This window comes from Rhinoderma darwinii, chromosome 7, assembly GCF_050947455.1.
Source record: "Rhinoderma darwinii isolate aRhiDar2 chromosome 7, aRhiDar2.hap1, whole genome shotgun sequence".
NCBI lineage: Eukaryota > Metazoa > Chordata > Amphibia > Anura > Rhinodermatidae > Rhinoderma > Rhinoderma darwinii.
This window is the reverse complement of record NC_134693.1, coordinates 77,079,007-77,092,639: the sequence shown is the minus strand read 5'-3', so window position 1 is coordinate 77,092,639 and position 13,633 is coordinate 77,079,007. Positions and strand designations below refer to the sequence as shown.

General features: G+C 45.1%; 1 protein-coding gene across 6 annotated transcripts in view; it reads left to right on the top strand.

Moving 5' to 3' along the window:
• DMC1 (DNA meiotic recombinase 1) overlaps positions 1 to 13,633 on the top strand; it is a 408,015-nt gene that overhangs the window by 392,568 nt on the left and 1,814 nt on the right. For all 6 annotated transcript variants that reach the window (XM_075833569.1, XM_075833573.1, XM_075833572.1 and 3 more), the window contains one exon: positions 7,917 to 8,033. In XM_075833569.1, the coding sequence (XP_075689684.1) occupies positions 7,917 to 8,033 (117 nt within the window). The remainder of the gene's footprint in view (positions 1 to 7,916; positions 8,034 to 13,633) is intronic.

Here is a 13,633-nt window from a genome sequence, read left to right as displayed (position 1 = left end):
CAAGCCATGCAAATTAAGTAGAGGAGAGCTTGTAATACTATTGTAATACTATTGTGGATCTTGGAGAAAAGTAAGCCATGCAAACCAGATTCTCTTGTATTTGCCTATATTTCCCTGAGCAACGTGGCTCAACTCCTCCAGTCTAGAGATCTGGGCTACTTTGTCTAACCATTGAGAGATTGGAGGTGAATCCTCCTTTCTCCAGTATAGTGGGATCATGGCTGTAGCCGTCACAAGTAGTTGTAGCCACATTACTTTATCAAAGGAGTCTGGAAGAGTTGGATGTAGGTTTAAAAACGCTATCTTCGAAGATAGCGGAGGTGATAGTCGACAAATGGATGACACTATTTTTTCAACCTTGGACCAAAAAGATTTAATAAGGTGGCAATCCCACCAAAGGAGAGTGTATGTGTAACAGCCACGGTCTCCCTCCCCGGAGATGTCAGCACATGCGGCAGTCCTTCCCTGCAGTGATCACTAGGGTTCACACGCGAGCTCATTCCCAGCCTTAAATGGGCAGCGAGCGCACATGTAAAGAATTTACTAATTACTCCCAGATCACCCTGGACTATCACTCCTTGCCTGAACATTGTTTGTATTCCTATGTTAGTCTTGCAAATGGTTCCTTAGTCGTATTCTGTTCCCAGTGTTCCCGTTCTTTGCTATTGTTACAGTACGCTCAGGCCATGGACTCCGCTGGTCAATCTAAGCCCTTGACGACATCACAAGTCATGCAGGCGAATATGCGAGACCTTCGGTCATGACAGGACCAACTCCTCCTGGCGGTGAACACTATTGAACATCGGCTGGATAAGAAAGCTGCAGCCTTCACAGCACCTGCTCTTATTGCTCCTGCTGTTCCTCCTACTACACCTCCTGGCAGTACTGATTCTCTCTGCCACTACCGCCTCGCTATGACGAAGATGCAAGGACCTGCATGGGATTTCAATGTCCAATGTCATATCCACTTCAGTCTACATGCCCGTGCATTTCCTTCTGACGACACTAGGATCGCCTTCATAGTCTCTCTTCTTACTGGCAAGGCCCTGGCAGGGGCGAACCTCATCTGGGAACGTCAGAGACCTGTGACCTACCGTGTTTCCTACAAAAATTCCGCACATTATCTTCTGCAGCTGCATCCCTGCTGACCTTGCGCTCAGGAGACACCTTCCTGGGCGAGTACGCCATTCAGTACCGTACCCTGGCGGCAGAGCTGACCTGGATCAAAGAAGGCTTGGTGGCTATATTCTGGCAGGATTTATCCTCCGATATTAACGACAAGCTTGCCGCTCGAGATCTTCCTTCTACCCTTGATGACCTCATTCTTCTAGCCACCCCGATTGACATGAGGATCCAGGAACGGTCTCAAGAGGTTCGCCGGGTCAGAAGATTTCCTAGGCTGTCTCCTACATTCCAGCAACCCCGGCTGCCCTCATCAGCTATTCCACCAGAGTAGCCTATGCAAGTAGACCGCCTCAAGTTGTCTGTCCAGGAGAAGCAACGCAGATGCACTTTGAACCTCTGTCTGTATTGCGGTCCCGGAGGCCATTTTGTCCGTCTGTGTCCCCAAAAGCCAAAAAACTCCAGCGCCTAGGATTGCTTGTAGAGGCCAGCCTAGGAGGAAAAGGACTAAATTGTAAACCCTCTTCCAAATTGTGCATTCCCGTGACCATAGTGTTCGGTGAGAAGATGCACCGGGTCCCTGCCTACCTGGACTCCAGGTCCGCGGCCAACTTAATCCAACTGGACCTAGTGGATCAGCTCCAGTTGCCGACAGTTCCCTTGGAGACACCCCTAGCCTCGGTGAATGGACTTCCTTTGCCCCGATCCTATTGTGTCTGAGACCTTGCCACTGAGGCTCCAAGTTTAAGCTCTTCACACTGAGCAAATTGTATTCCTCATCTTGCCCAAAGCCGTCAATCCTGTGTTGCTGGGTCTGCCTTGGCTCCGGCTTCATGCTCCAGTGCTGGACTGGAATTCCAGAGAAGTTCTCCAATGGGGCTCCAAATGTCTCCACCGCTGCCTGTTACCGATCCATCCTGTTCTGCCTCCTATGTCTCAGTCGTTAACATGATTACCCACTCATTATGCGCAGTTTGCAGACGTCTTTAGCAAGAAGGAGGCTGAGATGCTTCCCCCACACCGGGCGTACGACTGTCCAATTGAACTGGTTCCTAATGCTTCACCTCCTCTTGTATGGGTATATCCCCTCTCCTTGCCAGAGACTCAGTCCATGCCTGCCTATATAAAGGAGAATCTGGAGAGGGGTTTCATACGAAAATCCTCCTCCCTGGCTGGGGCCGTTTTTTTCTTCGTAAAGAAAAAAGACGGATCTCTTCAACCCTGCATTGACTATCGTGGTCTCAACCAGATCACGGTCAAAAATAAATAACCTTTGCCATTGATCTCTGAATTATTTGATCGTTTATGAGGAGCCAGGATCTTCCCTAAACTAGGCTTTTGTGGGGCCTACAACTTGATCCAAATCCCTCAAGGTGACGAGTGGAAGATGGCCACTATGAATACCTGCTGATGCCCTTAGGCCTGTGTAACGCTCCTGCAGTCTTCCAAGAATTTGTGAATCATATCTTCCGAAATCTCCTCTATATCTGTGTGGTTGTCTATCTCTATGACATTTTGATCTCCCCAGATCCGACAACACATCGGAGGTATGTCCGTCAAGTTCTGCTGCGACTAAGGGAGAATCACCTGTATGCCAAATTGAAGAAGTGCATTTTTGAAAAAAAATCTCTGCCCTTCCTGGGCTGCATCATCTCGGAACAGGGCCTCAAATTGGATCATGAAAAAGTCAAGTCCGTCCTGGAATGGCCACGTCCTCAGGGCCTGCGGTCCATATAGTGTTTTCTGGGATTCACTAACTTCTACCGGCAGTTTATCCCAAATTTCTCATCTCTGACGGCTCCCATCTCTACCCTTATCAAGAAAGTTATGAACGCCAATGTGTGGACTCCAGAGGAAGAATCAGCATTTAGTAGCCTCAACAATGCCTTATTTTCAGCCTCTATCCTACATTCCTGATGTGTCTCGACAGTTCTCGTTGGAGGTGGATGCTTCGTCTGTTGATTCATGTGCACTTCTGTTACAGAGAAGCTTTAGGCTTCATGCCCACTTCAGTTTTTTGTGTTCAGGGTGCTAGCCATTTTTCTGATGGCTAGCACCCTGACCCATTCATTTCAATGGGGCCATGCACACTTCAGTTTTTTTTACGGTCCCGTTGCTCCGTTCCGACAAAAATAGAGCATGTCCTTCTTTGGTCCGAGATTCCGTGACCGTGAGGCCCATGCAAGTCAATGGGGCCGTCAAAAAAACTGAAGGCACACGGAAGGCATCCGTGTACCGTCCATGTGTGATGGAGCCGTTGCCTAGCAACGTCCGGGCGGGAAGAAGTACATTAGAGATATTACACTAATCGGCAGCCACTTCTCTCTATCCAGCACTGATAGAGAGAAAAGGCTGCTGATAAAAGTAAAATAAAAAGCTGTTCCATACGTACCCTGGTCGTTGTCTTGGTGACGAGTCCCTCTTCTTCCTCCAGTCTGATCTTCCTGTATGACGCGGCAGTCCTTGTGGCCGCTGCAGCCTTTGATTGGCTGCAGAGCTAGCCACATGTGATGAAGTGTCATCCTAGGAGGCCGGCCTTATGACGTTATCCAGTCCGGCCTTCTGTTATGACTTTTATCCCATGTGACCGCCACTACAGCCTGTGATTGGCTGCAGCGGTGACATGGGATGAAACGTCATCCCAGGAGGCCGGACAGGAGGAAAAAGCAGGGAGTTCTGGGTAAGTATGAACTGATTTTTTATTTTTTTTATTTCCTTAGAATTGTATTTTGCGAGCGCCGAGCATGGTCATTTTTCAGTGCTAGTCACTATCCAGGGTGCTGAAGGGCCGATCAGTGCAGCCCATTAACTCTTTCAGCACCCTGTACAGTGACTAGCTCTGAATAACCATGATTTTTAAGAACACTGGACAGTACCATGCTCGGAAACGTAAACACGGACTGCACACAGAAACCACACGGATAACAAAACGGCCACACGGATCCGTCAAAAACGGCCGATAAAACGGTGAAGGAAGTGTGCATGAGGCCTTAAAGGAAAGACACTAGTGTGTGGCTATTATTCTAGACTTTTCTCTCCCGCAGAGCGCAATTACTCTATTGGAGATCGGGGGTTACCGGCCATCAAGTTGACACTAGAGGAGTGGAGACACCTCCTAGAGGACGCTGCTTACTTATCTCCAGTCGGCTCAATGGCTAAACCCCATCAATCCAGGTGGTCGCTGTTCTTTACCTGTTTGAAGTTTGTGCTCCACTACCGTCCCACTGACAAAAATGTGAGGGCCGATGCCCTGTCCAGGTCATTTGTAACAGAGGACACTGTGAAGACCCCTCAATGTATCTGTCACAATCTAGGGGTATGTGGACCCACTAGGCCGCTCTGCTGTACCAGAGAGGCAGCTGACCAACTCACAGTCTAGGCAAAGTCTAAGGAATGAGTGTAGCACAAGGGTACCTGGGATAGTCTAGACGACGGCAAGGTCTCTGACACAGATGTGGCGGGTTGCGCAAGATGTTGTGGCTGGTATCCGTAATGGCAGTTGACACCAGATGTGGTGTATTCAAGCAGGCGTGGCAGGTTGCACTAGACGTGGCGCATGGTATTCGGGAGGGCAGATGACACCAGACATGGTGTATTCCAGCAGGCAAGGCACGGCTCCGATACTAAACATTCTCAGGAATGAAACACAGTATGGGATACAGGAGATAGGAAACAGAGCACGGGAACACTGGGAGCAGAAAAACAGTAAGGGACCATTTGCAATACAAACCTGCAGTATAACTATACTGGGAAAACTAACAACGCTCAAGCAAGGAGTGGAAGGGTGGAGACCTTCTTATATTCCAGGATGAACAGGGGTTAATTAGGGAACTTTTAGTTTCTTAATGCCGAAGTGGGCGTGTTTTTACTTTAGACCAAGTGGGCGTTGTACAGAGGAGTGTATGACACTGACCAATCAGCGTCGTACACTTCTCTTCGTTCATTTACACAGAACTAGCGATATAGCTATATCGCTATGTGCAGATAAACAAACACTAACGTTACTGCAGTGTCCTGACAATGAATATACATTACCTCCAGCCAGGACGTGATGTGTATTCAGAATCCTGACACTTCTGAATCTTTACAGCAAGGCAAACGTAATCTCATTTTAAATGACAGTTTACAGCGTAATCTCGCGAAATTACGTTTGCCTTGCTTTAATCTCACAGAAAAGATTCAGAAGTGTCAGGATTCTGAATACACATCACGTCCTGGCTGGATGTAATGTATATTCATTGTCAGGACACTGCAGTAACGTTAGTGTTTGTGTGTCTGCACATAGCGATATAGCTAGTTCTGGGTAAATGAATGGAGAGAAGTGCATGACTCTGATTGGTCAGCGTCATACACTCCTCTGTACAACGCCCACTTGGTCTAAAGTAAAAACACGCCCACTTCGGCATTAAGAAACTAATTAGCATAAAGCTAAAAATCGCTCATAAAGTGGTAAAAATAGATAGTTTTTCTAAATAAAAAGCACTGCTGTCACCTACATTATAGCGCCGATCTCCTTATGTAGAAGATAGGCCACTTATAATGTGGTGACAGAGTCTCTTTAACATGTGCGTGCGCTGGCCCTTTAAGGCTGGGAACGAGGAAGCGCGCACCTTAGTATACAGAGCAAGGCTGGACGGCCGTGAATGCTGGCATCTCCTAGGAGGGAGACGCTGGCGGGATGCCAACGGTCTGTGGTAGCGGCCGTCGCAAGGTAAGGTAAGGAACGGCGGCGGTCCGTGACCACAGCCGTGACAGTAACCCCCCCCCCCCTTTACGCCCCCTCTTCTTGGGTCTGGAGCGTAAGAGGAACTTCCTTATGAGGGTAGGAGCATTGAGGTTCTCTTCTGGCTCCCAGGACTTCTCCTCAGGACCAAACCCTCTCCAGTCCACTAGATAGAAAGTTCTTCCTCCTACTCTCTTATAGTGCAGAATCTCCTTTACCTCGAACACATCAGACGAATCGCTGCCAGCAACTGCAGACCTAGGAGCTTTACTGAAGCGATTCAGAACCACAGGCTTAAGGAGGGACACGTGGAATGAGTTGGGTATCTTGAGAGTAGGGCAATCGAAGTTTATAGGATACAGGGTTTATCCGTTGCAGAACTTCGAAAGGACCTAGGAACCTGGGAGCGAATTTGTGAGAGGACATTTTGAGACTAATGTTTCTCGAGGATAGCCAGACCTTGACTCCAGGAGAGAACTGAGGAGGAACTTTTCTCCTTTTATCGGTGTGATTTTTCATGCGGTCCACTGCTTGGAGGATCGCAGACTTAATTTTCTGCCAGATGTTAATAAAAGTTCTAAAAGAAGAATTAGCAGTTTCCACCTCTGATTTAAATCAATGGGAGGCAGAAAAAACCTGTAGTGCTTGGTTTTAGCAATTTTTGCAGTGGTTTTTGCATTAGATTCAATGGGTAGAAGAAAACGCTGCAAAAAAAAACGCTGACAATTCAAAATCTGCCTCAAAATTCGTAAAGGAATTTATGAGGCAGCTTTTTTTAGGCCTGACAAAAAAGCTATGTGAACTCCCACGTAGTCTTTTTGGAAAGAGCAAGACAGAGGTGCTGGAAAGTTTGCCACTTGCTGCCCAGAGTACATATAAAGTTTATCCCCAGAGTTTAATTTAGGAATTACTGCTGTCATGTTAAACGATTTTATAACAAAAAATTATAAAAATGTAAATTTAAGCCTTAGGATAGCTATTAAAATAATCTTCTCCTGTGTGCATACATTCCAACCGTCCCAGATTCAGCGGTACAGCTCCGGATTCCTGTCCCTGGTGGCCGGTGGCATGTCCCGGTGTCAACGGTGGCATATCCCGGTGTCGACTGTATCTACATCCTCAGGACGCAGATACAGTTGTATCCAATGCTGATGCAAGGAACCGTCAGCTCCCTGCTTCAGCATTCACTGTGTGAATCGTCCGTGAGCCACTCGGCACAGACAGGCGCGATACAGTGACGTCATCGACCCTGCCTGTGCCGAGCCACTCATAGTACAGAACTGAGGAGCAGAGGGATCTCCTCCACTAGTCGTGGGAATGGAGTTAGGTAAGTATTTATTTTATTATTTTTTTATTAGGCACTAAGGGGCACTATACTGTATGGTGACAGCTAAGGGGGCATTATACTGTATGGGGGGCAGCTAAGGGGGCATTATACTGTATGGGGCAGCTATATGGGTATTGTACTCTATGGGGCAGCTATGGGGGCATTATGCCATATGGGACAGCTAGGGGGCATTATACTGTATGGGGCATTATAGTGTATGGGGCATTATGCTGTATGGGGCAGTTACAGGGCATTATACAGTATGGGGGATTTTGTGTGGGCGTTATACTATATGGAGGCATTTGTGTTGGCTTTATACTGTACGGGTGCATTTATGGGGGCATTATATTGTATGGGGCAGCTATGAGGACATTATACTGTGTGAGGGCAGCTATTTGGCATTATACTGTGTGGGGGGTTCTATGGGGGCATTTTACTGTTGGAAGGCACTATGGGAGCACGATACTGTGTGGACTGAACAGGGTGTATATGGGTGGGGTTAGAGGCGTGGCTTAACAGGGAGAAAAATTGCCGCGTTGTCCCTCTTTGCGATACTTGGAACTTGGGAGGTATTTGTGTGTGTCTGGCCACAGGCCCTTGGCATGTCTAATATGTACAATATTATACAACACTAGAATATTTTGATTTTTATTGTTAACAATGGTTTAATATATAAAATATAACATATAAAATATGTATGCTTATACTTATCCATCAAAATCTTTTTCTTTTGCCTTGCTCTAGTTTTCAGGCAGATCCCAAAAAGCCTATTGGAGGCCACATACTTGCACATGCTTCAACAACAAGAATCAGCTTAAGAAAAGGAAGAGGCGAGCTGCGCATTGCTAAAATATATGACAGGTAATGTTAAAGGGGGTCACATTAAAGGGGTTTTCCCATCCACAGGATATGTCATAAATGTCAGATAGATGCGGGTCCCACTTCTGGGACCCCCATGTATCTCTAGAACGGGGCCCCCCTGCCTTCCAACCACTTCCTGACTATATGATCGGGAGTTACAAAAACAGTGTAGCTCAATGAGCTACGCTGTTGCCGTACCTCACATAGTAGCGAATGGAAGTTACGGAAGTAGCGTAGCATGCGAGCTACGCTGTTTCCGTAACTACTATTCAGTTCTATGGGACACAGAGTATGCTGATTCCTTCTTCATGGTCGGAAGTCACACGAGTCAGCCGAAGCACAGAGAGGTAGAACGGGGTTTAGGGGGATTGTTCTAGAGATTGGTGCAGGTCCCAGTGGTGGGACCCACATCTATCTGACATTTATGACATATCCGGTGGATATGCCTGCCATAGATGTCCCTGATGGGAAAATCCCTTTAACATCGTATGGGTCTTTTAAATCTATGTGCCCCAATGGAACACATAGATAGGGGTTATCTAAAGTAGATATTGCCTTTAAAACAGTACTTCTTAAACTGTGACACACTCCAGTTGTTAGAGTGGCCTTTTTGACAGAAGTGATTATATAATGCACAGGCTTATCTATGGTTGCACCAATCTCTGGTTTATCAACATAACTGGCTAAGGTGAAATATCAACAGTTGCAACTTTGTTGTGGGCTCTTCTCACACAGTATCAGAGCCCTGATAAGAGGAAAGTTATGGGTAGTTCACACAGCTACTTTTTGGCACTAATCCTGCTCTTATTTGGGTTTGCCGAATTAAGTGGCTTGTGAACAAGGGGAGTTATTAAACCGGATTGGGTTGCTGTGTTCTTGTGTGTGATACTGTGTGTGATAAATTAATTGAATGCTTGCAAATAGAAGCTAGCAAAACTGACACAATTTAAAAACCTTTTTTTCTTCTTAGCTTCTCTGCTGTGCAGCTAATTAGGGGGAGGGGTTAATTGCTCACAGGTGATATAAATTAGCCTGCGGGGCTCACATTTGAGCTTGCTCTCTTTGGGCTTGCTGGTTTAAGTGGCTTGTGAACAAGTGGTGTTATTAAACCGGAGTTGAAAAGAGGAGTTAAAGTCCCTCTAAGTTCTCTTCTTTACTTACTTTACTTTTTTAATTGTTCACTGTTTTTGTGTAACTGGGATAATGGATAGCAAGATTGGAGGTTTTCTTCAGTGCACAGTTTGCCATATGTATGCACGACTGGAGCAGGAGCTCAAGTGGGAATACGTCTGTGGCAGATGTGAACATGTTGTTCAACTGGAAGCTCCTTCTCTGAAGGAGAAAAATACAACACTGAGGATGATAGACAATCTTGAGTGTAACATGCTGCTCACTAAGCAAGCAGTTAGTGGGGTAGACCTGGAGGGTGAAGACATGGGTCAGCAGGACCAGGAAAGTACCTGGGTTAATGTAGTTAGGGGCAGTAGAAAGTGGTCCAAGAAAAGGAAGGCCAATCCTGTTTATGTTATTCCAAGCATAATTGCTAAGATTGGTGATAATGCGAGCCTGTCGCAATCAGAAATTACAGCTCTAGTGGATATTGATCTCCCTAACAGCCAGGAAAACAGCCCAGCTAGCAGTTGGCAGGATGGTAATGCAGGTAAGGCAAGACAATTAGTAGTTGTAGGGGATTCTATAATCAGGAAGACGGATGGAATAATTTGTCGCCAAGACTGCCTCAACCGAATGGTTTGCTGTCTCCCTGGTGCCAGGTTTCAGCATGTGGTGGAATGGGTGGATAAATTACTTGGGGGGGGGCTGCTGAAGGTCCAGCTGCCGTGGTCCATGTGGGTACCAATGATAGAATAAATGGTAGGTGGAGGAGCCTTAAGAATAATTTTAAAGAACTAGGCTACAAGTTGAAGGGAATACTGCCTGTGGCATGGGCATCACAGGAAAGACAGCGGGAGCACAGGGAGTTAAATGCATGGCTTAAGTCTTGGTGTAGAGAAGAAGGCTTTGGGTTCCTAAAGCACTGGGCTGACTTTTAATTGGGGGTACAAACTATATTGTGCAGATGATTTGCACCTAAATGGAAGGGGGTCCGCTGTCCTGGTGGAGAGAATTCTAGCTGGGGTGGCGGAGTATTTAAACTAGGGCTGAGGATGGAGGTCAATGTAGAAAATAAAGGAGTAGTTAGGTTAGAGAGGGGTCAGAGTATATTGGTGGGGGAGAAATAGACTGTGGGGAGAGGACTAGAACACAGGATAAGGAAATTCTTTTGTTACAAAACAGCAATGAAAATACAAATGCCCAAATTATGTTAAATAATCACATTTCTGATACCAAATGTGGCAATTTGAAATACAAGTTAAAGTGTATGTTCACAAATGCCAGAAGTCTAGCAAGCAAAATGAGGGAGCTAGAGGCCTTGGTACTGGAGGAACATATAGATATAGTTGGTGTTGCTGAAACATGGCTAGACTCTTCACATGACTGGGCTGTAAATCTACAGGGTTTTACACTGATTCGGAAAGACAGAGCAAATAGGAAAGGTGGTGGTGTATGTCTGTATGTGAGAAGTGATATGAAGCTGAGTGTGAAAGAGACAATAGTGGGTGAAGATTGTAAGGAGTTTGAAACCTTGTGGGTGGAATTACAAAGGGAGGTAAACACTGAAAAAAATACTTTTGGTGTAATCTACAGACAACCCAATTTAACTGAGGAGATGGAATGTCAGATATATAAATAGATGGAGCTTGCAGCACAGGGGGGTATTGTACTGATAATAGGAGATTTTAATTACCGGGATATTAATTGGTGTCATTATTCGGCTTCAACTGCTAAGGGGAGAAATTTCCTCAACCTGTTACATGAAAATTTTATGGGCCCGCTTGTGGAAGACCCAACTAGAGTGCAGAGCTTGTCAATATTCGTGGAAACCTCGGTAACAGTGATCACAATATAGTTATATTTTACCTATACTGTAAAAAACAAACACAGGCTGGGAGTGCAAAAACACATAATTTTAAGAAGGCCAATTTCCCCAGGATGAGGGCTGCAATTTAGGACATAGACTGGGAAGCACTAATGTCAAATAATGGTAGAAATGATAAATAGGAGATCTTAAAATCTACATTGTATAATTATAGTGCAAAAGTTATTCCTATTGGTATTAAGTATAAATTACTAAAATTAAGCCCCATATGGCTTATACCTTCTGTAAAAGGGGCAATATATGACAAAAAAGGGCATTTGAAAAATACAAATCTGAGGTTACAGCTGTAGCCTTTATAAATTATAAAGAGCTTAATAAAATCTGTCAAAAAGTAATAAAATCAGAAAAAGTACAAAATAAAAGGATAGTAAAACATATCCCCAAAAATTCTTTAAGTATGTAAATGCAAAAAAGCCAAGGTCTGAACATGTAGGACCCCTATATAGTGCTAATGGGGAGTTGGTCACAGGGCATGAAGAGAAGGCAGAGTTACTAAATGGGTTCTTTAGCTCTGTATATACAACAAAAGAGCAGCTGATGTAGCCGGTGCCAGTGCTGTTAATACATCAATTAATATACTGAATTGGCTGAATGTAGATATGGTCCAAGCTAAGTTAAATAAAATAAATGTGCACAAGGCCCCGGGACCAGATGGGTTACACCCTAGAGTTCTTAAGCTTAGCTTAGTTCAGATATTTCTGTCCCTCTCTTCATAATATTTAGAGATTCTCTAGTGACTGGTATAGTGCCAAGGGAATGGTGCAGAGCAAATGTGGTGCCAATTTTCTAGGTCTTCCCCGGGTAATTATAGACCATTTAGCTTAAGCACATCCTGACCAGGAGCTTTAACCCCCGTCCTGACCAGGCCCATTTTTACGTTTTAGCCATGTGCCAATTTTAAAGCATATTGTTGTTCTATTATTTTTCCAACCTACATTTATTGGGCTTCCATATTGTGTAAAAAAATAATAGATATATTTTACTTTTTTTAAAAACATGGAAGGAAAAATGGAACAAAAATTGAAAAAAATATGAATGTGTGAATTTAGGTGATTTTTTTTTTACATCTGGTGCATGTCACTTGGTAAACACACCTGAATACATATTTGGCAACTTCTGCCAACTTCAATGATACCAAATATGTGTGCATTTCTTACACGCTGGGCGCAAGGTGGTGCTTACAATGAATGGTGCGCAAACTGGCTTTTAGAGAAAGAAATTCCAAAGCTGGTTCGCTGACACCATACGACCATTACAGCTGTTGTGACATTTCCAGTCCACAAAAACTGACGGCTTATCCTCAGGATAGGCCATCAATATCTGATCGGTCAGGGTCCAGCACCCCTGTCGATCGGCTGTTTTGAAGGGGCCACAGTGCTCGTACGAGCGCTGCTTCCCCTCCATTTAATTTACTGCTCATACTGTGAATTGCGGACACACTTGTAGCGGCGGTTCACAGTTTTACAGCCTTCTCCCATTCAAGTGTATACTGTAATACTGTGAGCCGCCACTACAAGTGTGTCCGCAATTCACAGTCTGAGCAGTAAAGGAAATGAAGGTGAAGCAACGATCGTACGAGAATCGTGGCCCCTTTAAAACAGCTGATCGGTGGGGCTGCGGGGAGACGGACCACCACCGATCAGATATTGATGGCTTCTCCTGAGAATAGGCCATTCATTTTTGTGGACTGGAAGACAACTTTGACACCCCAAAAATTATTATTTTATGGAAAGTAGACCCCAAGGTATTAATTTAATGACATATCAAAGATTTGAAAATCTGGCGTGTAAAATGTCTACAGCATGCAGATGAGTTTTGTAAAATCTCATCTACTTGCCTTGTAGTGTAATCCGCTGCATCACCCTAAGGCCCAGTTCACACAGAATTTTTTGGCGCTGATTTTGACATGGAAACCGCTTCAGAATCAGCGCCAATATACGGCCGAAATTGTTGTTTTTTCCCGGGCGGCTGGGAGGCAGAAAAAGCATTTTACGCCCGCAGTCCTCAATGTCTTCAGGTGAAAAACATGGCAAGGAAGGAATTTTAAGGCAGCTTTTTACTGCCTGAAAAATTGTGAATTACATGGTGACCAAAGATCGCTATGTCCCATAGCCTACACCGCAAGTAATGAAAGTCAATGTGGTTGCGTTTGCAACCTGCAAGTAACTACGACACGACAGTTTGGATTTCTTGCAACTTTCATTTTGTGGCAACTTACGCGTTGCGACACAACCACATTGACTCTTATTACATGCAATGTTGGCCCGGTTGACCTGGGTCGTGTATGGCCAAAGTCGCCGTGTAGCTGATAGACAAATTTATTTATAGAGAGAATTTTTACTGAAAAGAAAAAAGTGTGTGTGTGTTTTTTTATTTTTTATTACATTATATTATTCTTCTCCGTCTCTGACAGTCTGCCAGAGAGGGAGAAGATGCAACTGGCGATCGCTGTGACAGGTTGTCGCAGCGATCACCTGACCAGAGACCACTCTGAAGCTTGGTGATACAGCTGTCTCTAGACAGCTATACCATGGAGCTCCTTACCGTCGGCACACATGTGATCGCTGTGACAGCCTGTCACAGCGTTCACATAACTGAGCTC